The sequence below is a fragment of the Hipposideros armiger genome, unplaced genomic scaffold (assembly GCF_001890085.2).
Source record: "Hipposideros armiger isolate ML-2016 unplaced genomic scaffold, ASM189008v1 scaffold_538, whole genome shotgun sequence".
NCBI classification, from domain to species: Eukaryota; Metazoa; Chordata; class Mammalia; order Chiroptera; family Hipposideridae; genus Hipposideros; species Hipposideros armiger.
Window position 1 is genome coordinate 352,019 of NW_017731888.1, and position 22,316 is coordinate 374,334.

The 22,316-nt window shown below is 53.8% G+C and overlaps 1 protein-coding gene across 1 annotated transcript in view; it reads right to left on the reverse strand.

Moving 5' to 3' along the window:
• The window catches only part of MYOM2 (myomesin 2), a 78,940-nt gene that overhangs the window by 50,846 nt on the left and 5,778 nt on the right, over positions 1-22,316 (reverse strand). The window contains exons 4-13 of the mRNA XM_019668742.1: positions 21,123-21,311; positions 17,959-18,097; positions 17,661-17,818; positions 16,583-16,675; positions 10,258-10,346; positions 10,129-10,179; positions 8,189-8,353; positions 5,122-5,283; positions 2,761-2,902; positions 670-869 (exon numbers count right to left, since the gene is read on the reverse strand). Of these exons, the coding sequence (XP_019524287.1) occupies positions 670-869; positions 2,761-2,902; positions 5,122-5,283; positions 8,189-8,353; positions 10,129-10,179; positions 10,258-10,346; positions 16,583-16,675; positions 17,661-17,818; positions 17,959-18,097; positions 21,123-21,311 (1,388 nt within the window). The remainder of the gene's footprint in view (positions 1-669; positions 870-2,760; positions 2,903-5,121; positions 5,284-8,188; positions 8,354-10,128; positions 10,180-10,257; positions 10,347-16,582; positions 16,676-17,660; positions 17,819-17,958; positions 18,098-21,122; positions 21,312-22,316) is intronic.

Below are 22,316 nucleotides of genomic sequence, written 5' to 3' on the forward strand. Positions count from 1 at the left end.
TTCAGGTCGTCTAACTTTTAACGCAGCCTTTTCAGCACTTCCAAATAGTAAACTTGGTTCACTGTTTGTCCAGTTGGTACAAATTCATAATGAATAATTCCTCCGATATCAGAAAAGGTTAGCAACATCGTTGTAACAAATTCACGAACTTAATTGTCACACCTTGTAGCCACTACCCAAGTAACACTACTTAGAATTCCACAGCTCTCCATGTTGGATTCAAAAGACCATGTGGGTAAGCAAAATATAGCAGCTCACTGAAAACCCTAATTAAGGGTCCCATCGCATTTAGGAATCTGCGTGCATCATGTGAAGTGAAAATTCCCAAGCAGAGTGGCTGGGTTTCAGCGCCTTCTAAGCCCCATTATGGGTTGAAATTATATCATCGCTGGACTTAGAAAAGTCTAATTCTGCACCAGTTTATCCAGGCTTCCGTGAGGGATGTAGGAGGGTGCAGCACATTGAAGAACAAATGTCAGCCTGGCTGCACCCACTCCTGGTAATGCTGCTGGGGATGTGGGAGACCAGGAAATACCGCTGCCACCACCAGCCCTTCACGAGCTTCTGAGGGCTTGTATGCAAGTTGGGGGTAAAGGACAAAGAACAAATCACACAACACAGCCCCAAGGTTCCCAGTCAGAGGTGGAACTTGGAATCGTGGCGACCTACCTTGTAGCCTTTTGAGGTCAGCGGGGTCGAGGGCAGCCACAGCTTCAGAGGCTCTGGACGGCCGGCTGATGCCCGCGTTGTTGATGGCCCTCACACGGAACGTGTAAGACCGCCCTTCAAACAGCCCGGTGACGGGGTACTGGCAGATTTTTACGGGCGAGTCGTTGCACTGAACCCAATTGTTAGTTCCCACTTCACATCTTCAAACAAAGAAGAGAGCGTAGAGAACAGCAAATACGTCAGTCTGATGAATACATACAAAGGCATATACACATTTATACATACGTGACATATACCAGACATAACAGGAAAACACCTCACATTGATGAAATCAATGCCATCAAAATATGGACTTATACAAATAGTATAAATAAACTTTGAAAGACAGTTATTTAGGAAGTATAATATATAAATAAATAAATATATATATATATATATATATACATATATATGTATATTCCTGAGCCTTTATAATTTATAGCTGAAGATCAATTCCTGACTTCAAACACATTTAGGCAAAATCTCCTCTAAAAGTCATCCATCCTTGATAGCCCTTTTTCAACTTACACCACAAAATCTCAGGGGCCCCTAAGCTCCCCTCATGTCTGTGGAGGCTGAGGAAGGGCGCTGGCCCTTCACGCCAGGTCCCAGGGACAGACCTGACCCCAATGAGCCCGGGACCAGCTTCTCGTTGGAGAGCGCGTTTGTTTGCTCCAACTATAGCAATGCGATTCTTTCTAGCACGCTGCTCATGTGGAATTGGGAAGTCCTGACCAGACATCTGGAAATGTAGAAAAGATTAATTTCCGTTTTTCAAAGGTTGTGATATTTCAACATCAAAACTTCTTGTCAAATACCCAGGAGAAAATAGCAAGTTGAGAAAATTAGTCCTTCCGCGAAATTCGGCATCAGGGCTGCGCTTTGGTGTTAGAAAGAATCAACTCTCTCTCCTCCTGGTTATTTAGACTCTGATGACAGTTCTCCGACGCGTGTGTGCCAACCTGTCTCACAAGGTTCTGCTGTTTTGTCTCTTTTAATGAGGGAGAGGAAAGAATGGGTCATTAACTGAGAAGGTGCGCGAAAACGCTTTTTGCCAGATGGCTGAAAAAATTAAGAAATGTCACAGGGGAACAGAAAATAGCTTTGGTCTTGTTTGTTTGTTAGTTTGTTTCATTCAACTAAACCCTGAACAACACTCTGAAAGTCTGACTGTGGCATATCAAAATATTACAGTGGCGTGAACATTGTAGCTAAGCCAGTAGCCTTGTCCGGCAAGGGGAACTTAATCAGCTGAGCTGACTGATACTTTTTCTGAAATAACCATAGTATTTCGTTGTGTTTTATATGAATAAAAATTTGAATGCCTACCTGGGACCATCCGCCAATAGCCCAATAGCTTAGACCCTCCTATCTTCCTCCTAAATGATTGTCTGACTAATTTCCTTCAGTGACGGAAACATCCGGCTGAGGCCTACCCTGCAGATCCAGCGACCTCACCGGCTCCCGAGTCCTTCCCAAGCTCAGCAACAGCCAAGTGAAGGGACACAAAGAAATTAAACTCTGCTGGGTTTAATGATGATCTACGCTTACGTTATTAACTCAAAGCAAGATTCCAAATTTTAGTACTTTGAAACATCAATATGTTTTACTTGGAAACAAGAAGAAAACCTTACTTAATAGAAGAAAAAAGGATGTTGAGTGTGAAGGAGCCTGTGCTTTTAGCCGCATTCACCGAGCCCGTCCTCAGGTCCTCTGGAGGGAGGAACAGGGCTGAACGCGGCTCTGGGTGGCCAGGCCCATCCCAGCCAGGCTGACCCCCAGCAGAGCCGGAACCCGGCTGGAGAAGCCGACAGGATGTGGCACCGGTGCTGACCCAGCAACAGAGCTGTGACTGCAGCACAGACGGAGAGCGGCTGCACAAGGTCCTGCCTGCAGGGCGACGCCCCCCAGGAACTAACCCAACAGGCGTGCCAGGTGCCATCAACAGTGGTGGCATGAGCTACAGTCTAGAAAAACATCCAAATAGGTTTTCCCCAGTAAAATCCATTTCAGGAATGTTTCCATGCCTGTAATAACACAACAGACACTCACCGATCAATGAAATAGCCGATGACGGCGCCCTCCGAGGTCGTGTTGGGCGGCTTCCAAGTGACAATGACGTAATCTCGGTTTGCATCATGACACTGCACGTCCATGGGTGCGCCAGGAGCCCCTGTGACCAGCGGGTCAGCGTCTGCGTTGAGGGAGGAGAGAGACGGCCGGTGATCAGTCCTTAGCAAGGGAGCACGTGAAAGCCTGGTGACAGCTTCTTCCAACTCGGGCTCCGAGCTGCTCAATCTGACCCACTGTTTATGCCTCACCTTCAGGTGACTTACCTGTGCTTTGACTATTACGGATTAGTGACAAGAAATATAACATATTTATGAGTTTTCAAACTCAAAACACTCTCCCCTCTAGAAAACGCTCAAGTCCGTAATTTTTCTAAATTGCATCCAAAGCTGAAGTTCACCTTCTCTCGCTGGCATGGTTGTCACGTAATGTCATCTTGTCAAAAACTGACTGAAGAAACAATGATGATAATGTGGCCTTGTTGGCACCTGGGAAATATTGCCTTAGATGCTTTCATATGTCAAAGCCCTTAGAAAATCTGAAGAATGTTTTCCTGCAAGTTGAGAGCAAATGTTGGGGTCCACACTCTGCTCACGCATTTCACAGCTGTTTATGGCCACAGTGCAGTCAGGGCTTGTTTTCAAGTTTTAGTTACAGTGGAAGACCAAGAGCTGCTGTGAAAGTAACACACTGACCACTTCATTCTCTTCTCTGAGGACCGTATTTATTCAGGAACCAGGGCGCTCACACACCCCAACTCTCTGAGAGCCGTACAGGTGCTTGTTCAAGTCTCCGCAGCATATTCAAAGTTAAGGATTGTTTGACATCGAGCCAAATATTTTTGCTCACACCCAGGTCCTCTGAAAGGAGTGAAAACGGTTTGTCCCCCACTGGCGGTGCTGACTAGGCAATTCCGGCTCCATCGTATTCACTGGGTTTTTACGGGCGAAACAGCTTGCCAGAAGACACATGCGTAGGATGGAGGGTACGCGCCACCAGGCTAACAGAAGTGGTGGAACTTGGTGGCAGGGCCAAGGCCCCAGCCCTGCAAGTTGATGTGGTTCTGCCGGAGAGCGGGCTGAGGAGCGTTTGTTGGTCTGACTTAAATCATTCCCTGAAATCATTCACCCATTCTGCTCTAACGGGTCCAGGTTGGAAAAGATGAGGCACTGACGGGTGTCCAGGCATGTGCTACCTGGAGCTGGCAGCCGGCACAGGTGTGGGAGACATCAGGACAGGTAAGGCCAGGCCAGCCGTCGGGACAGAGCAGAGAGCAGCCGGCGACCGTGGGTGTGGGGGGAGGGGCCTCGGGCCAGGACAGCCCCACTACCGAGTAGAAGTGCGTTGACGCCTGCACAGTGGTTCTGGCTCTGCTGGGCGTTAGCGTGGGGCCAGATGCCAGGGGCTGCAGGGAGCATGGGGCAGGGGCTGGGAGAACTCCGAGGGAGGCACCCCCAAAACACAGGCTGCAGCTTTGCAACGGGACCCAGGTCCCCAGAAGTCCCCTGCCTTGAGCCTCCGCGGCTTCATTTGCAAAGGAGAAGACAATGGCATTTTCTGACAAAACTGGGGCAAGAATGTTTGATTATAGATATCTGTGTGCATGTACGTGTATGTGTATAAACACTTATATGTACATATACTATATCCATACTTTCATCCATTTTATATGTCTACACATCCACTATACAGAGAGAAAATACATATATATGTGATACACACATGCATATACCCAGATACCTGTACGTGACAGCATTTACAGAGCAGACATAAATGTATCACACATGTTCTCACATATATATATGAAGTATACATAAAACACCTCCCACTGTGCCTGGTATATCATGGGCCTTGTTTTCCTTTTCATAAAACCTGATCAATAAAGCCTTCCCTGAGGGGCCGGTGAGGACTCCATGTGACAGTAGAGCCGCTGCCTGACTCAGGCTCTGGCCTCTGTCGTCACTGCCTCAGACACACGTTCAACTGAGGGCAGCGGTCTCTCCCTCCTCAGCACATCCAGAGGGAAGGAGAGACGTGACAGGGACATACAGGCGGTGCCAACTCTGCGGCCTGCTGCGCTCTTGTGAGAAAGCCCCGTGAGAATTGTAACTCAGGTGTGTTCACTCTCAGCCGTGGCTTTATAAAGTCCTTTATCAGTGACCAGGGAGACCAAACGTCCCGCTTCTAACCTGTTCCTGGTTCGGCCTCACGGATCTCACAGGCTTGCTCCCAGGACATAAGCGACATACCCCGGAGACGCCCACTTACTGCCAGGCGGCGTGCCCACAGCCCGGGCATAGGCTCCCCCTCCCCCCATCAGCGCCCCTGGCCGGAGCCGCGTACCTCTGACAAACAGGAAAGCGCTGTGCTCACGGACGCTGCCCCCCGACGCGATCCGCAAGGTGTAGAGGCCTTCATCGTCCTTGTTCAGGTGGCTGAAGGACAGGGTGGCCTGGCCTTCCCCGAAGAACATCTTTGTCCACTTGGACTCCTTCACCAGCACATCTGAAAGCAGCAAAGGGCCAGGTGTGCTCAGAAACCTCAGATGAAGGACACAAGCATGGCGAGGTGGGACTCGCCAGCTTGGCACGACTGCACGAAGCGTCGAGGTCACGAGCATCCGAAAGCTATTTACACAAAGAGCACACGCGGGGATGGAGGGTCAGCAGTGAAAAGGACGAAGGTCAGCACAGGCGGACCTCGGGGACCGACAGGTAAATTACATCAGCGTGGCCACCGCAGCCACCCTGCTGCTCCCTATCCCCACGGAGAACAAAAGGCAGCCGTGGTCACAACTCCAGTCGCCCCTCCTTATCCGAGGGGGACCTGTTCTAAGACCCGCCAGCGAACGCCTGAAACCGTGGATGTACTGAACCTGTCTATACTGAGTGATTTCCTACACACACACACACCCCTTTTCACTTAAGGGGAGCACTTTCCAGCTGCCCTTGGGCATATCTGAGTCGCCAGCACCACTGCTGCTGCATTCAGAGGCTGTTATTGTGTAAAATACGAGCCCCTTGAACACAGCACTGCGACACCCCCCACAGCGGCCCATCCGACAACTGAGGCGGCTGCCAAGTGCCCCATGGAAGGGAGCAGAGCAGCTCAGGGAGCTGGACAAAGCGGTTGTTCACGTCCCAGCTGGGATGGGTTGGGGCAGCATGAGACCTTAGCTACTCAGAGCAGCACACAACTTAACGCTTGTGAATGATTTCTGGAATTTTCCATTTCCTATTTTCGGACTTCAGTTAACTTAAACCTCAGAAAGAGGAACGGCAGGTAAGGGGAGACTATGTATTCTATCTCAACAGAAGACCATAGGTCCCATCGCCCCTACAAACCCAACAGCTCACTCCCGAGCTGCTCTGTGCAAGGTCACCCACATGTCCTCTGGGCCCGGGTCACCCATACATTCCAGGCCCTGCCGTTTGGCACACAGAGCCCTCCGTCTCTCCCAGCGGAAAGCCACCTGTCCTTCAACGGCCTCCTCTTCTGCCCACAAGCCTCCTCCGCCCCAGACCTGCGCTCCGGGCTGAACTGTGTGGCCCCTGCCATGGGTGTGGCAAGTTAGCACAACCTGCTCTGGTTGTAACATTGCTTTACAACACTGTGTATTTTCCCAGCTAGATTATACATGTTTTATGGGCAGGAATGACATGATTCTTTGTAACNAGCAGTGAAAAGGACGAAGGTCAGCACAGGCGGACCTCGGGGACCGACAGGTAAATTACATCAGCGTGGCCACCGCAGCCACCCTGCTGCTCCCTCTCCCCATGGAGAACAAAAGGCAGCCGTGGTCACAACTCCAGCCGCCCCTCCTTATCTGAGGGGGACCTGTTCTAAGACCCGCCAGCGAACGCCTGAAACCGTGGATGTACTGAACCTGTCTATACTGAGTGATTTCCTACACACACATACCCCTTTTCACTTAAGGGGAGCACTTTCCAGCTGCCCTTGGGCATATCTGAGTCGCCAGCACCACTGCTGCTGCATTCAGAGGCTGTTATTGCGTAAAACACGAGCTGCTTGAACACAGCACTGCGACACCCCCCACAGCGGCCCATCCGACAACGGAGGCGGCTGCCAAGTGCCCCATGGAAGGGAGCAGAGCAGCTCAGGGAGCTGGACAGAGCGGTTATTCACGTCCCGGCTGGGACGGGTTGGGACAGCATGAGACCTTAGCTACTCAGAACAGCACACAACTTAACACTTATGAATGATTTCTGGAATTTTCCATTTCCTATTTTCGGACTTCAGTTAACTTAAACTGCAGAAAGAGGAACAGCAGATAAGGGGAGACTATGTATTCTATCCCAACAGAAGACCATAGGTCCCACCGCCCCTACAAACCCAACAGCTCACTCCCGAGCTGCTCTGTGCAAGGTCACCCATGTGTCCTCTGGGCCCGGGTCACCCATACATTCCAGGCCCTGCCGTTCGGCACACAGAGCCCTCCGTCTCTCCCAGCGGAAAGCCACCTGTCCTTCAACGGCCTCCTTTTCTGCCCACGAGCCTCCTCCACCCCAGACCTGCGCTCCGGGCTGAACTGTGTGGCCCCTGCCATGGGTGTGGCAAGTTAGCACAACCTGCTCTGGTTGTAACATTGCTTTACAACGCTGTGTATTTTCCCAGCTAGATTATACATGTTTTATGGGCAGGAATGACATGATTCTTTGTAACATTTTGCATTGTGTTAGCTCCTGAGTCAACGTAAGCAGAACAGCCTGTAACTGAACCCATGGAGACCCAGCTCCCTTTAGGGACACAGCCCAGAGGGGACCGGGACAAGCTGTGCACAGCTTGCACACACGGGTGGCACAGCACAGCCCATGCTGACTGAGGCGAAGGTGTTCGGTGGTCAGGAACACGGGGTCTGAGCCAGGCTGCCCGGGTTCCAGCCCCAGCGCTGCCCCCTCCCTGGGGACGCACCTGAGCAGGTGTGTTGTCTCAGCTCCCCACCAACAACAAGGAGCTAACCACCACCCCTCTCAGAGTCCCTGTGAAAATGGAGTTGTCACACTCAGAACAGAGTGCAGCTCGTGATGAGCTCTGATAAACGTCACCTATGCTTTAGCTGAGGAAACACGAAGGAAGACACGTGGCTCACTCCTCTAGTCACCTAGAAGCCCTCTGTAGGGAGCTATAGAAACCTCTGACGGCTCACCAACGCCAGGCGCCCCCTGTCAACCTCCGCACACTCCCCCACCCCCGTCCCCCCAAGGGGAAGGCCAGCGGCAGGCTCCAGGTCCCCCAGGCTCTCCTGGCTTTGCCACCTGCCCCGTGACAGCGGTGGAGAGGAACTGCCAAGCTCGCACTGAGTTTAAAACCCACTGGACGCCAGTGCGGCCCGGCCCGCAGCGCGCGCGCAGAGGCGCGGTGCCCGGGCGGCCGCTGTGCCCGCACTCACCGTCCCGGAACCACTCCACCCGCGGCTGCACGCGTTTCAGGTCCGGCGTCACCAGCAGCGTGCACTTCAGAGTGACCGTCTCGCCTTCCCTTCTGAAGGTGACCCCGAATTTCTCCAAAAACTGGACATCGAAGTGCATGTGTGGAACGACGGTCGTTAAGGGCACTGCGTGGAGAGAAAGGGACGCGGTCACGTGTGCGCACAGGGACGGCAGGCCGAGCGCACGCGGGCATGTCCCCTCCGGGACGTTGCAAAAGGAACTGTGGCGTGTTCAGCAACACAGTGTCACTTATAATTGCCGACAAAACCAAGTCACTAGATCCACAGACCTTCACCTCACGAAATCTCAAGAGCAGACCCATAGGTGGGGGGGGGGCGGGGGGGGGGTAACAATGCATGTTCCAGAAGGAAATCTACGGTAAACTTTTAAAACAGTTTATGTTTACAAATACATGCATTCGGGGAAATTTTTAAACAGCTGCCAACTTGGAGGTGACCGTTTCCTCTTAGGCCCCTGGGATGGCGGGGAAGGGCTGCAGCTCCCTCAGCCGGGGACCCTTTCAGCTCCGCAAAAGCAGCTGCGTGCTGAGCTGTACACCTGCGAGTGGCCGGTGCTGTGCTGCATGACTCTGACTCCAATCTGAGAGGTGAGGCGGCTGAGCTGCAGGTGTGGGCGGTGTGCACAGGGGCGCCTGTTATGTCACGACCTGTGCAGCGCAGTGTGCTGCGAATGCGTGAGGCCTCCATTTAGAAAGATAAAATTTTCACAAAGAGAAGAAACCAGGGCCTGGCACCTGGCGACTTCTGCGATCCCTTCCAGCTCCGTCACTGGGGACACCCTCCATGGGGAGCCTGCGTTGTCCTGGGGATCCGGGGGGCACTGTCACACATTTGCTGCGACACAGAGCCTCAGATCCCCCTGCCTCCACCTGTGTTGGCCTTGAACTTGACCCACTGGCCTGTTAGTGGTCTTGGATATCCCCCCAACTGTTGGACATAAGACCATCCAATAAAATCCACACAGAAATGACCAAAGTAAGCTACACCCAAGTGTTCAGTGGTCACCCAAGCAGGCCTTCCCCTCGGTCATCACACTGGCCCGTCCCTCACTCACCAACATTGGTTTGTAACATCCAGACATCAGATTATGATACAAATCAAAGCTGCTATGGGAACGCACAATTCTTCTTTTGGAAGGTCAGCTCAATCCCGACTCTCATCCACAACTATAAACAAGCCACACTACCAGGAGGTCATGGTTCTTCAGACGCCATCGGCCGGACTACCTGCGCCACCCTCACCTGGCTCCAGGCCTTTTGGTCCCAGAGAAAGAGACTGGACTTGCCTCCTACCGCGCATGTCACTTTGGAAACTGGCAGCCATGTGGTGACCTATGGCACATCAGCACGTGGGAGGGCTAGCGGCCTCCCACACGACGTTCACCAAGTGCTGAGAGAACATGACATGTGACAGTAGCTGAGCAGCGGGAGGCGGGGTCGCCCGCGGTGTCACTCGTATCAGAAAAAGACCAGCCTGGGCTTCTGAGCGGACAGCTGCCGCCCCTCAGGCCGTCTGCAGTGCTGCTCCCTACACGTGAGCACGGCGACTTTGGCAGAGGAAGAAAACTCTCCTTAAACACAAAATGTGGCCACAGTCCACGTCCCAGTCAAGGATTCGGATTCCTTTTTTTGTCCCCAATTCAAAATGTAAAGTTTCACCGGTGTCTAAGATTACCACCCTGCCACAGATTTACATCAGAACAAACTGTCAGCGGCCTGACACTGGCCAGGGAAAACTTGGAAAAGACTTTCTGGTTAAAAAAATAAATAAAAAATAAAATAAATAAATAAAATTTTGACCTTTAGAAAATAATCTTTAAAATGACATGCTTCGTCACTATATATTTTTCTGCCCGAAAAGAAAGAAAAAAATCCACTTACAGCCAATCGGGAGTCCCACGGAACAGAAGGGTTCCTCCTCCCCTCGGAACCCTGCAAGATAACAGGGTGAGTGAGGCAAAAAAGAGACAAAGAGGGCGCCGGCAGCCCGCCCGCGAGCCACTCACGCACTTCTCACCACCACGGCGGCGCTGGTGGACACCTGCCCGTGCACGTTGGTCGCCACCGCTGAGTATGTGGCCGTATCCTCGAAGTTCGCCCTGGGAGAGAAAAAGCGAGACAAGGTCCTCAGTGCCCTGGGGCTGTTCCGTAAACGCCAGCGACCCCAGTTGGAACACCCACGTTCCTCGAAAGCAGCCCGGGGGACCTAGACGCTTCGTTCATGAAGGTTTGTTTCAGAGCAGTGCCAGCTCTCTCCTGGAACGAGGATTAAGCATAGACATGGGCCAGGTCCGAGTACAGCGGGGCCTTGGCTTTGAGAAAGAAAGGCACCATCACCGCTGCCAACCCTTCACGTCTCTCCAGCCATCTGCGTCCCCTGCTGGCCCCGTCTTCCTCCCTCTGCAGAATCCGTGGTCTGACCTGTCGACGGGCAGCTGGCTCCCAGGACCCTGACCGCCACCTCACTGCACGCCAGGCAGCCCGTGCTCACAGGAGACTGTGCTCAGAACCCCGAGGGGCCAGGGTCACCAGGTACGGATGCATCCCCACCCGAGGGTGCCCCGCGCCCCACCTGAGGACCCGTCCTTGAAGAACGGCAGGGGTACGCGTTCACCCCTGGAAAGAACAATGGCCCAGGCACCGCCGGACCCCAGCTCCCCCAGGGGGGGCTCCTCCACCTTCTACATCCATCTCCCAAAAGCTAGAGCTCCTTTTCTTGGCTATGAACGGTCTTCCCAGCAGCTTCCCAGGAAACATCCCTGAGATGAATCCTCACGGAGGAGGTGATCCTTTAGGGCTTTTACTTAAATGCCAGACACTCTGCTAGCTACTTTTCCCGGCTATTTTGTTCATAGTCTCCAGGTGCTCTGGAAACTAGATACTATTATCCTATACATAGTGTGACAAAGTTGACACTTGAGGAAGCCGGGTAAACAAGGTCCACAAAACTCTAAAATCGGTGCTTGTTCTGCCAGTTGGTGCCACCTCTCCGAGAAGTGGGCATTGTGAGGATAATGCTACTCTAGGGAGAGAAACAGTGCAAAAAATCCCACTTGCAAGGAAAAAGGAGTTTACTGAAGCCTTACTTTCAAATGCTTTATGGAGCCAATAATGCCCCAAAGGCAAATTCGTTTTTAAGAGGTCATTAGAACTTTTATTTTCTATTGCAATTGGCACTGAAAATATCTTCTTTGACAAAAAATACAGTGTCTCCAATAAAGGACAGAGAGTTTCTGAGACCCGGGCTGTCGGCGCCTCTGTGAGGTTCCAATCCAGTTCTAGCGGGTCAGACGGGCCATCTGCCGCTGTACACACTGCTGCCCAGGGCAGCGGTCACACGGACAGAGCCCAGGTCCTCAGACACTCAGACTAAACGCATCACTTCAGGTTCCCCCAGGAAGGACACAAGGCAAACCACCAAGTTCCTCAACAGAGACAATTCCAGCCTGAACTCATTAGAGCTACTTTACCAGCAGTTTCCAGCTGTGTCCCCAGGGCAGAGTCATAGTAAATAAAACACAAAAATCCCCAAATGTGGCTGTTTACACCATCGCTAAACTTAACCTTCTGTGCTAATCTACCCAGTAACAGAGGCTGCAGGGCTGGGGGGAAGGAAGAATTATTTCTGTTCCCTACCCTTAGGCGTTGCTCAAACTTTTTTTATCTTCCTACTTGTGCGATTATATTTCATCTAAAGAATGAAACCACTGTGTTTTCATGACTGCATCCTGCAGACACGAAGGCGTGCCTCTTCTGGGAGCAGCCCTAGGCCTTTCTCTACAAGCATCCCACCCCCACCCCCAGCAGTATCACAGCACAGGAAGACCGAGGGAGCTGGGACCCCGCAGGCTGGCTGGCTGGGAGGGTTGGAAGGCCAAAGAAGCAAAGCTTTCAGGGAAAAGTGCCTGGTCAGAATCTCCTGACCTGGAGCCTGGACTGGGGACACACAAGCGACATCCACTGAGACTCAGAAGTAGAGCCTACGGCCAGGCGTGGCCCCGCTGGGCCAGGCACAGCGGTGCCCAGCTCCCGGGGGAGCAGGGTCACTGAGAGCGGGCTCACGCCGCCCTCCGAGCCCTCCGGGTGGCACTTAGGATCATGGATTTCGGACCGGCTGTCCTCGGTACGCTACCGATTTCTTCTGCGACGTCTGTCTTGGCAGTTTTTAAAACCACAGTAAAAACATGCCCTGGACACATTGTATACTCATCACCTACTGTCACGTCCTGCAGCCCAGTGTGGCTGTGCAGGGACGACCCTCAGGTAAGCTGCCTCTTGTGCTTAATGGGAGGGAACGCTAAGGCGTCAAGGGGAAAGTCGGTGGCCGAGGAGAGGCGCAGGCCCAGCTCTCCAGCCAAGGCCGCGGGGCAGCTCCTCCCAGAGGATTTTGAGCTTCCTCCACACCTGACTCTCACTTTAGCGCCGGCGGCTCCTCAAGTCGCCAATTAGCACTTAGTACTTAGAGGTGGGGTGAGGCTGGGAGCAGTGGCCGCTGCACAGGGAGCTGGAACCTTCTGAGTACCGAGTGTCTCATGTGCTTCTGTCCAGACAGGGAGGGTCCTCAGCGGCCACCGGTTTGCAGAGGAGGCCACAGCCCCTGAAATCCTCAGACCCGCTGCCTTACGCCCCGGTGCCCAAGGCCGGGGGCTGGGTGTGGGGGGGGAGCTAGGACTTCAGGGGCTCACTGTCAGCTCAGCCTTCCTGCATTTCTCTTCCGTGAGTGTGCTGCTTTATATAAAATGCACTGCAATAGGGGTACACATGCAGAGCACAACTAAGCAAACACATAGCGAATCCTGGGGGAGGGCTGCCGGGAGGGCGCCCCTGGGGCACCAGGCAGAGTGGCCGCGGAGGACCTGGAGGGGTCTTTGCCCAACGTGCCATCTCACCCGAGGCTGATGTGCAGCCTGGGAGCGCTGCCCCCCCAACCCCCGCTCCCTGTAGCCTTTACTTCACGCTGCCAGAAACTGCAAGCAAGTGATTAAGGGGCAAAGGGCTTTGCTTTCTGTTTGGACAGTTTCCCAGGAGAAACACAGTCCCCCTTGGTCTCTGTTTTCGCAAACTCCCAAGGGGTGCTTTTGCACCCCCAAGTCTCCTTGTGAAGTACCCCCACATCAACGCCATCGGAGAAACTAATGACATTTTATCTGTTTTAAAGACAAACGTTTACAGGGCACATGAATTTGTCCTCATGAATGCGTGTCCTCACCTGTCGACATCGGATTTAAAATTTAACTCATTAGAATTTGACTATCCAAGTCTAAAAATAAAGTGCGAGAAGAGGTTAGCCCTGCAGTCACTCTGAAAGGGCGGGGGTGGAGGGGTCATAAAAAAACACAAGATTGTACTCAGCACGTTCATGAATGTTGAGGACGGCATTAAAATTGTTTGAGGAAACAGAAGTCACTCTGTGAGCCCCAGGAGTGAGGCTGACGCGCCTACGAACGACCCTGTCAGCTGCGGCTAGAATTCCAGCAGCCTCCAGGGGGGGTTCTCTTTCAGCACTTTAAGACTTCAGGGACAGTGGCCAAAGGATATTCATAGGAATAAATGTCACTCCCGGAACAGGAGGGAACACTCTCTCCTACCCTACCCTCCCCCCGCCGTGGGCCACTCAGATCGGGTGACGGGGACTCAGCATATTGGGTGAGCAGCTGAGGACTGCGGTCCATGGGAACTCCCCAGGCTGTCTTGCTAAAGAGTATTCGCATTTCATCTGTCTGAAACGTCCCAGTACGAGTAAGAATGTTGAGAGAAAAGTTAGTCTCGGGGGTTTCCTTGGCCCAAATTCCTCACATATTTGCAGACCACGCAACCCCGAGTGTGTGAGGAGGCCGGGTCTGCGGCCTGTCCCCCGGGCTCCAGGCCGCAGTGACCCGTCGGTTCCCGGTCACTCGTGAGGCCCACACTGGCGGGAACAGGACTTCCTTCGTACTTGAGAAAGGGAAACAGATTTTTCTTTTTAAAATAATTATTAAAATACAGCTTGGAAACACGCCACTCGCTAACTCCAACTGACCCACCCAGCCCCCAACAGTCACGGGCACCCCAGATTAGAAAACAGACATCCTGAGGATAAACCTACTCCCCAAAATGAAGGCGAAGCTCTCCTCAGCACTGCAGCTTATTCCCTGTTAAATGTCCACAATCTGGGGAATCAACGGAGCGAAAGTGAATCTGAAAAATGCAGCCGGGGGCCAGGGCGATGCCAGCGCCCGGAGGAGGGGCCTCCGCCCAGCACATGAGCTTGCCCCCCATCCCAGGTGATCACGGCCCCAAACTTCAACTGGTTTTGACACCTCTTTTTCACCAGCACCCCAAGTCCAATTCATCAGCAAATCCTATGGGCTCTGCCTTCACAATCTGGGTGGAACCCACCTCTTCCTCCCAGCCCCCCGGTCCACGCCGGCCCCCGCCATCTTTCCTGAATTTCAGCAAAGCGTCCTGACAGCCTGCCCTGCCCTCTGCTCATGGTGGGAACGACCCTCTGAAACCTAAGTCAGATCTTTCACTTCTCTCATCTGAAGTACCCCCGTCGCCCCCCAAGTAAAAGCTGATGTCCTTCCAAAGGCCCCGGCTGCTTCTCCAGCCTCCAGCCTCCTGCCTCCTGCCCTGCGACTCCCACCAACCCCTGCAGCCCCAGGGCCAGGAGGCACCTTCTCTGCCCCCCATCCCCACCCTCTCCATCCCCTGCAGACCCCTCTGCCCCCCATGCCCTGCCGGCTGTGCTCACGAAGGCCTCCAACCCCTGCATTTAATGCCCCCCCAGCCCAGAGACCCTCCACCCCCACGCCCAGCAGCCACCACCGTCTGATTTCCTGTATAATCCCCTCAGTATCACGCTATGGTTCCTCCCTACGCCAGACAGAAGACCTCCAAGACACCACCTTGGTTTGGGTCCTGTGTCCCCAGCACCTGGAGGACAGCACGGCACACAGCAGGGTCTCCGTGAGCAGTGCCGGCAGGGCCGCCAAGCCAGGGCCTCCGGCTCCTCTAAACAATCCTCAGAATTACCTAGAGAACCAAGCTAATGACTCACCACAGGTTTTCATCTTAACTGTAACCTTTTAACACCTGTTCTAATTAATCTGCAGGTGCAATATTGGTTCATGGTGGTGAGGGACCTTCCAGACCTCACGTGGCTCCGGGAAGGCTGCGTGTGCCGGGGGGGGGGGGCCCCGTGGGGACACGTCCTGCAGTGTGTGCCGGGGTGGGGGGGGCACTCCGTGGGGACACGTCCTGCAGCGTGTGCCGTGGGGACACGTCCTGCAGTGCAGGCCAGCAGCACACGGAGGGTTGGCCAAGCCTGGGCTCCCACCCACAGGTCTACACTGAGCCCAGTTCTGACACAGTCACCACCCTACAGCTCAGTAATAATAAGATCCACAAAATCAGATATGCAAATGTCTTCCTGACTTTTTACATTATTTATACTACTAACCCTCATCTTTTCCCAGGAAGGACTTGCTCCAACTCACTACACACACAATCACCACCTATTTATACAACACATATAAATAAATATGTTCTTATTTGATCCTCACAAAAGCTATCAGCAAACAAGATGGCATTCTTATCACCTGTGTCTTGATCATTATTTTCAGACAAAATATGACAATTCAGGAGGAGCCCATGACTGTGACCCAGGCTCACAGGTAAATGGTAGATGGGGACCCAACCCTGGTCTCTGGCCCCTCGGTTTTCTGGAGAATGGGAACACGTCATGATATACCATTTGTGAAAAACGGTCGATTGCATAATGTTACGATGTTTTTGTAAAAAAAAGAAAAACTGTGTATGCAGAGAAACAGAAAAAGAAGAGCAGAATCTTACTTTTGTTTAAAAAAAAAAGTGGAAGTGTGTGTGTGTTTCTACGTGTGTGTGTTGTCTCAGGGAAAGGCAACCCCATGTATACACACAGATTCTGACAATGGGTGTCGGGAATATGGATGGTTTTTGTTTCCTTTTACTTACCTGTATTTTCTACATTTTCTCAATTTGTTCTGAGAAAAAAAGGCTGTGTTGCTTTGAAGAGCCTGAGCTGAGGGATGGCTGCTGAGGGCTGACCCGCGTGAGGCCTCCTTGCGTCTCACTGTGCCGTCCACCTGCACCCACCGCCTCCCCTGAAACCATTTACTCTCTGTTCCCAGAGCGGACCTGGCGGACCTGCGGAACTTGCATCCGTCTGGCTTGACTTTGAACATGACGGAGGAAGCAGGTGGCAGCACAGGTGAACTCAGCAGGGCCGTGACCGGCAAGTGGGGTGCGCCCTGCGGGGCTGGCCGGGTCTGTGTGGGAGGCGGGCTGGCTGGGGGGGCAGCCCTCACGCGCTCACCTGTGGATCTCCAGGGTGTGCACGCCATACTTGCTGTCCACTCTGTACTTGCCGGGCTCGGCCGCCTGGCTGAGCACACACCCATCTTTGTACCTGGACAAGGAGACACCAACTTCAGTGCAAAGGCGGCCTGAGCGCTGCCTGTGCCCCGCCCGCCCCCACTGCTGCCTGCGCAGGCGTCACTCTCCACGTCACAGCAGTGAGCAGAGCGGGGACGGCTGGAGGACACCCAGAGCCCCGTCTCTGACGAGTAAGGAGGGAGCAGTGCTTGCAGAATCCTAACGGCCTGGACCACCTCGACCTGTGACACTGTGCGCCCCAGGCCCCCTGGGGACCCTGTTGGACTTCAGGATCTGTCATTCCATAAGAAAAATAAATGGAACCAACGTCGGCTGGGTCCCAGCCCCCCTGGGACACGGTGTAGCTGGAACATGCAGGGACAGCTCTGGGGGGTCCACCCACCCTGATCCTGACTGGAGGAAGCTGGCCTCTCGTCCCACCCAGGACGCAGGACACGTGTCCTCCAAGACCAAGCGCGGTGGCTCCCAGCTTGCCTGCGAGCAGCACAGCACTGGGGAGCTATTTCTCTGATCTGCCACTGAGAACCCCAATCTGGTGACAAGTGAAATGTTTGTGGTGCCTGTAGCAAGCTACAGACTTTGGGGACTAGGTCATCACCTCCAGCCAGTGGGAAAACAAGGAACCCATATGTGGAGTAGGTGTTGAAACAGAAGGACCTGAGGGACTTAGACACGTGACTCTCCCACTGTCACCAGTCATCACGCATGTGGCCCCAAGGCCTGAGGTTCAGGCTCCCTTAGAAGCCCCCACCGAACTAAACGCAGAGCCACAGGTGAGCATGGGGCATTTCTAAATGAAGACCCCCTGGAACCGCGGCTGTGTCCATTTCACTAAGGTGACAACACCCGTGCACGTCTACGGGGACACCCGTGAGCTCTGTAAATGTGTTTCCCCACATGGTTTTAGGCGTGGCCGCATGGCACTGTCCTTCCCGTGGTCCTTGTCACCCGTACCCTAGAGCTGTGGCCAGGCCCGGCCCAGCAGGGACCCCACTCACCACTGCACCACGGGGGTGGGGAAGCCCTGCACGGTGAAACACAGCTTCACGGAGGTCTTCTCCCAGACCGTGTGGGACCTCAGCCGCACCAGTATGTCAGGGGCTCGTCGCATCCGCTCCTCGAACGCGTGCCTCTCCCAGGCCAGCGTGGTCTCCGCCTGTTGCTGGAAAGCAGGGACAGGTCAGGGTGTGGCAGAGGGGACGCGCGCGAGCAGGGCTGTCTGCCGTCAGGCCACACGAAGGCCATGCTGACCAACCGCGACGTGGCCCAAGCCCCCCAAGCCCCGAGCCCGCCTACCATCTGCTGAAGGGAGTATTTGTCCAGCTTGTCGCGAGCCTGTGACCGTGCCAGGTGCACACTGCCCTCCAGCTCAGCGAGCTCCCTGAGAAAGCGTTCCCGCTTCGCCTCTCCGTACAAAGCCACCTGGGACTGGTACCTGCGGGGCGAAGACGGGACATGACTGTCGGGATGAGGAAAAGGTGCGTGGTCACTGAAGGTGTACATGTGTGTGTTAGTGACACCCTCGTGCCAAACTGGGTGGGGAGCCGTCTGCCCGGCCGCCCTGCACAGGCAGGAGTCAGGTGCACGGGAGGGCTCCGTAAACGCGGGTCTGAGAAAGTTGTGGGCCTTCTTCTCTGTTGTGCCACAGTGACAGGAAGGACACGTCTGACTCGGGCCTCGCACTGTCACGAGCTGCTCACAGGTCGGCCATCCTGCCCTGAGGTTGTTTAAACCATCTGTGTGTAGGGGACATACGGGGGTCCCTGCTTATCCCGGCTCAAGAGCACCACCGTGCCCCACACGGCAGAACAGCATTTGAGCTGGACGTTCTCCCCAACCCAAGCGCAAGCCCTTTGATGCGGCTCTTGAGGAAAATCCTCCTGCTGGCCTGTGATGAGGCCGCAGAACGCTGGTCCCCACACACAGCTATGCCATTTGTCCCACATGTGCGCCAATGACAGGCCTCTGGGATGGCCAGCCAGCGGGAGCATGTCTTCTAGGACAGAAACAAAGACATCCGGTGACCAGGATGTGCTAGGAGTCAGGAGCACACGGTGCCTCCTGCTGTGGTTTCCATGAAGACACAGCAGTAACTCAGCCCAAGAACCCACAGCTTCACCTTTCGCAAAGGACTGATTTGTCCCATTAAACTTACATCTATGGGGGGTGAGGTGAGGGAACTAAAGAAGTGTTTCCTGTAAGGCCAGAGGCTAGCCAGAGCGGTGCATACTCCTCGCGAGGACGAGAGCCCCTTTACCTCTCACATCAGGCTACACAGCGCCCATCCCTGCCCTGCCCCACACGGCAGGGACAAAGCAGGGAAGGACACAGCCTCTGCACGCTGGCCCAACTCAGCGACCTGCCACTTCCAGGGACACACTTTTGAAGGAGGAAAGAGCTAAAGGCAAAGAGAGCTTTCACGTGGCAGGTGTGCACGTGGGCTGGGAGCAGCACGCTGTGACGTCTCTGAGGGCACAGCTCCAGTACACGAGGGTGGGCTCAGCGCCCCGCTGGCAGCGTCACCCGCCCTCACCGGGATGGCTGGAGAGAACGCACACCTGTGACCAAGCACGTGCTGCCAGCGGGTTGACTGCTGCGACCAGGAGCCCTCTGTGTTTTAGGAAGATTCCAACAGCCACAATTGTCACAAAGCCCATGTTTCCGAGACCACGTAAGTTACGGTCACCCGCTCCCTGACTATTCAAGCTAATAAACATTTACTTTCCGCATTTCACACCTGGGGAAACTGAGGAATGGGAAGTTTATGCAACATGTTTGAGGCCACACCGGGTATAACTGATAAAGTAAAATGATAAATCTCAAGACGTCTCACTCCCCAGGCCAAAACTTAAATGTAAATAGAGCCCTTTTTTAAATAGGCCAATACAGAAAAACAAAATCCAAATTTTTTTAAATGTATACATTTCGAAGTGATCCTTTTACAAAAGAAGCCTTCGCTGTACAATAAAATTATGTGGCAAATTCCCATTAGGCATTTAAAAGAGGGCTCAAATTTTTTAAAATGAGGATTCATCTTTTCAGCTACACATTGTTTTTATTAAACAGATTCCTTAGTCATAGTGTAACTTTCCAAATGAAACTGTTTACCCAAATTTCACTTTTCCTTCAGGTTTTAAGTGTTCTAGAGAAATAGGAAGAACCTCCTAGAAGCAAATAGCAGGGGCGGTCAGGGGAAAACACAGCAGGTATCAGACGGGGTGTTCACGGGCGTTTACCTATTTTGTTCTTAAAAAGACCAGAGTAAGGGCTGGCCAAGTGGCGCACTGGTTAAGAGCTGGCTTGGGTTGCCAGAGGGCCCCGGTTCGGATCCCACATATGAGGGCCAGTGACACTGCCCTCCACAGCTAAGATGCTGAACAACAGCTCAACCTGGAGCTGGGCTGCCGTGAGTTGCCGGCGACGGCGTAGGCTGCAGCCCCTGTGGCAGGTGGGTTGCCATGGGCTACCGTGTGTGGCCAGCAGCCAGCGTGAGCGGCCAGCAGCCGCAGTGAGCGGCCGTCCAGAAGCCGGCGACTGATGTGCCTCACCCGGGAAGAGCGCAATGATGGTGCCAACTTGGGCCAGTGAAGCAACGTCCTCCACAACTAAATTGAAGAACAAAAGGACAGCAACTTGTCTGTTCCCCTCCCCCGATTCCCCAGCACTGTTCCCATCCCCCCAATTCCCTAATAAAAATCTTAAAAAAAAAAAAAGTTATAAAAAAATGCGTAGCATTTAAAAAAAAAAAGACCAGAGTAAGACCACCAGCTGCTTCTCTGTGGTCTAGAAGTAATTTTGGGACGGCCGTCCTTATTAATCCATCTCATTTCTCTGGCATTTTCCCATGCGCTGAGGCCACTGAAATGTGGGGTGTGGCCGTTTATAGAGCCCGCACACTCGGTTCTACAGAAACAGCTGGTGGAAACCCTAGCCCGCTCTGGGACATTGTCTTACTTGAGTCTACCCCCCCCTCACTGTTCTTTACCAGCTAGAGAGGCTGTTGGTGGAAATTCAAAATTAACTTCAAACAGTTAGGTCCCGATGCTTCCAATCATGACCACCCTGTTCTACGTGGAAAGGCTGAGTGCCGGGCGGGACAGCTAGTGACAGGCCTGAGACCCAAGGCCAGCTGCCGCGTGCGTGAGGCCTGGGACCCCGGGCCACAGGCCACACTGTCCTCCTCTGCAAACCAAGGGGAAACTTTATGCCAAGTGGTTTCTTTGTGGGGGTTCATTGAGACAAGGACGGTGAGGACTAGCGACTGGCAAGCAGGCGCCATGGCTTTGATTTCAAGCGAGTGTCGCCTTGGCTGTCCTGTCAAGCGCCCTGTCAGCCACGGGCCTGCACTCCCGTCTCTGACCTGCAGGGCCTCCTTGTTCCCCGGGCCGGACGTGTGCGATTCGGCGGCCCTGGCAGCCCCGCCGGACGGAGGGTGGTCTGAGAGAGGGCAGGGCGGTCACCTTCTTTTACTCTCATGCTCGTCCTCCTCCGACTCAGAGCTCAGCCTCTTCGCACACAGCCTGCAGGTGGTCCCGCCCAGGGACGTCAGGCTGGAAGCTCTCTGCGAGGACGACTGCTGAGCAGAGGATTTCTGCGAGGACGACTGCTGAATAGAGGATTTCTGCGAGGACGACTGGCTCGAAGCTCGCCTTGATGGACAGTGGAAACAATCAGACGCAGAGAAGTGCAAAACCATATCGCACAGGCAGCACCCTTTTCTTCCTACACACCACGAACCACCCTTGAAGCCTACACCCCTGCACACAGGCGCACACACATACATGCACATTCATGTACTATGTGCACACCTCTCTGCAGGCACACACGCACGCACATGCTTACCTGCACATCACCTTTGTACACAAAAACACAAACAGTGCACACACAGGCACACTCACACATGTGCGTGTGCACAGACACACATGCAGACATGTGCCTACATGTGTTTGTATGCATACATGCATGCACAGGCATACACACACGTGCACAAGTGCACACACAGGCACACATGTATGTGCACCTTCAAACCTACATCCCTCTGCAGCCCACCTAGCCCGTCCTCAGAGGGACGCTGTCACAGACTGAGCTTCCCAGCACCCTGGCCACCTCCGCTCAGGGCCAGCGAGTGCCTGCCACAGCCTGGCCCAGAGCCACGATTATATATATCTTAAGGGACTTGAAGCTCCCCGAGGCCATTGGGAGGGGCGGTGAATGTTTGGCTTTGTTTGTTACAGGGATGGCAACTGAGTACCAGGACCATGGGCATTTCTAAATATAGGGTGTTGGGGACATGCTCTCGGGCTCCTAGGGGCGGAGCACGCCCTGCGAGCAGCGTCTTTCATGGTTTGGCTCAGCCCTCCAATCGGCCCATTAAAACTGCAGATGTGGCGTTGACTGGGCAAGGGCCGCAGCTCCCCGAGGACACTGTGCTTTAGAAGAACCACGGCTTGGCCCCAGCCTGTTATGCAGTGAATCAATTCACCTCTTGCTTCTTAGTTACTAACGCAGCGAAGTTACTGTTCCTATCAGCTTCCGCCCCAGGCTTACTCTACCAGCCCGTTGCCCACGGACACCTTTCCTGTTGCTTCCCTCCCCACTGCCCTGCTGGAAGGTGCCTGCCATCTGGTCTAATCCAGGGCTCAGCACCCATCTCC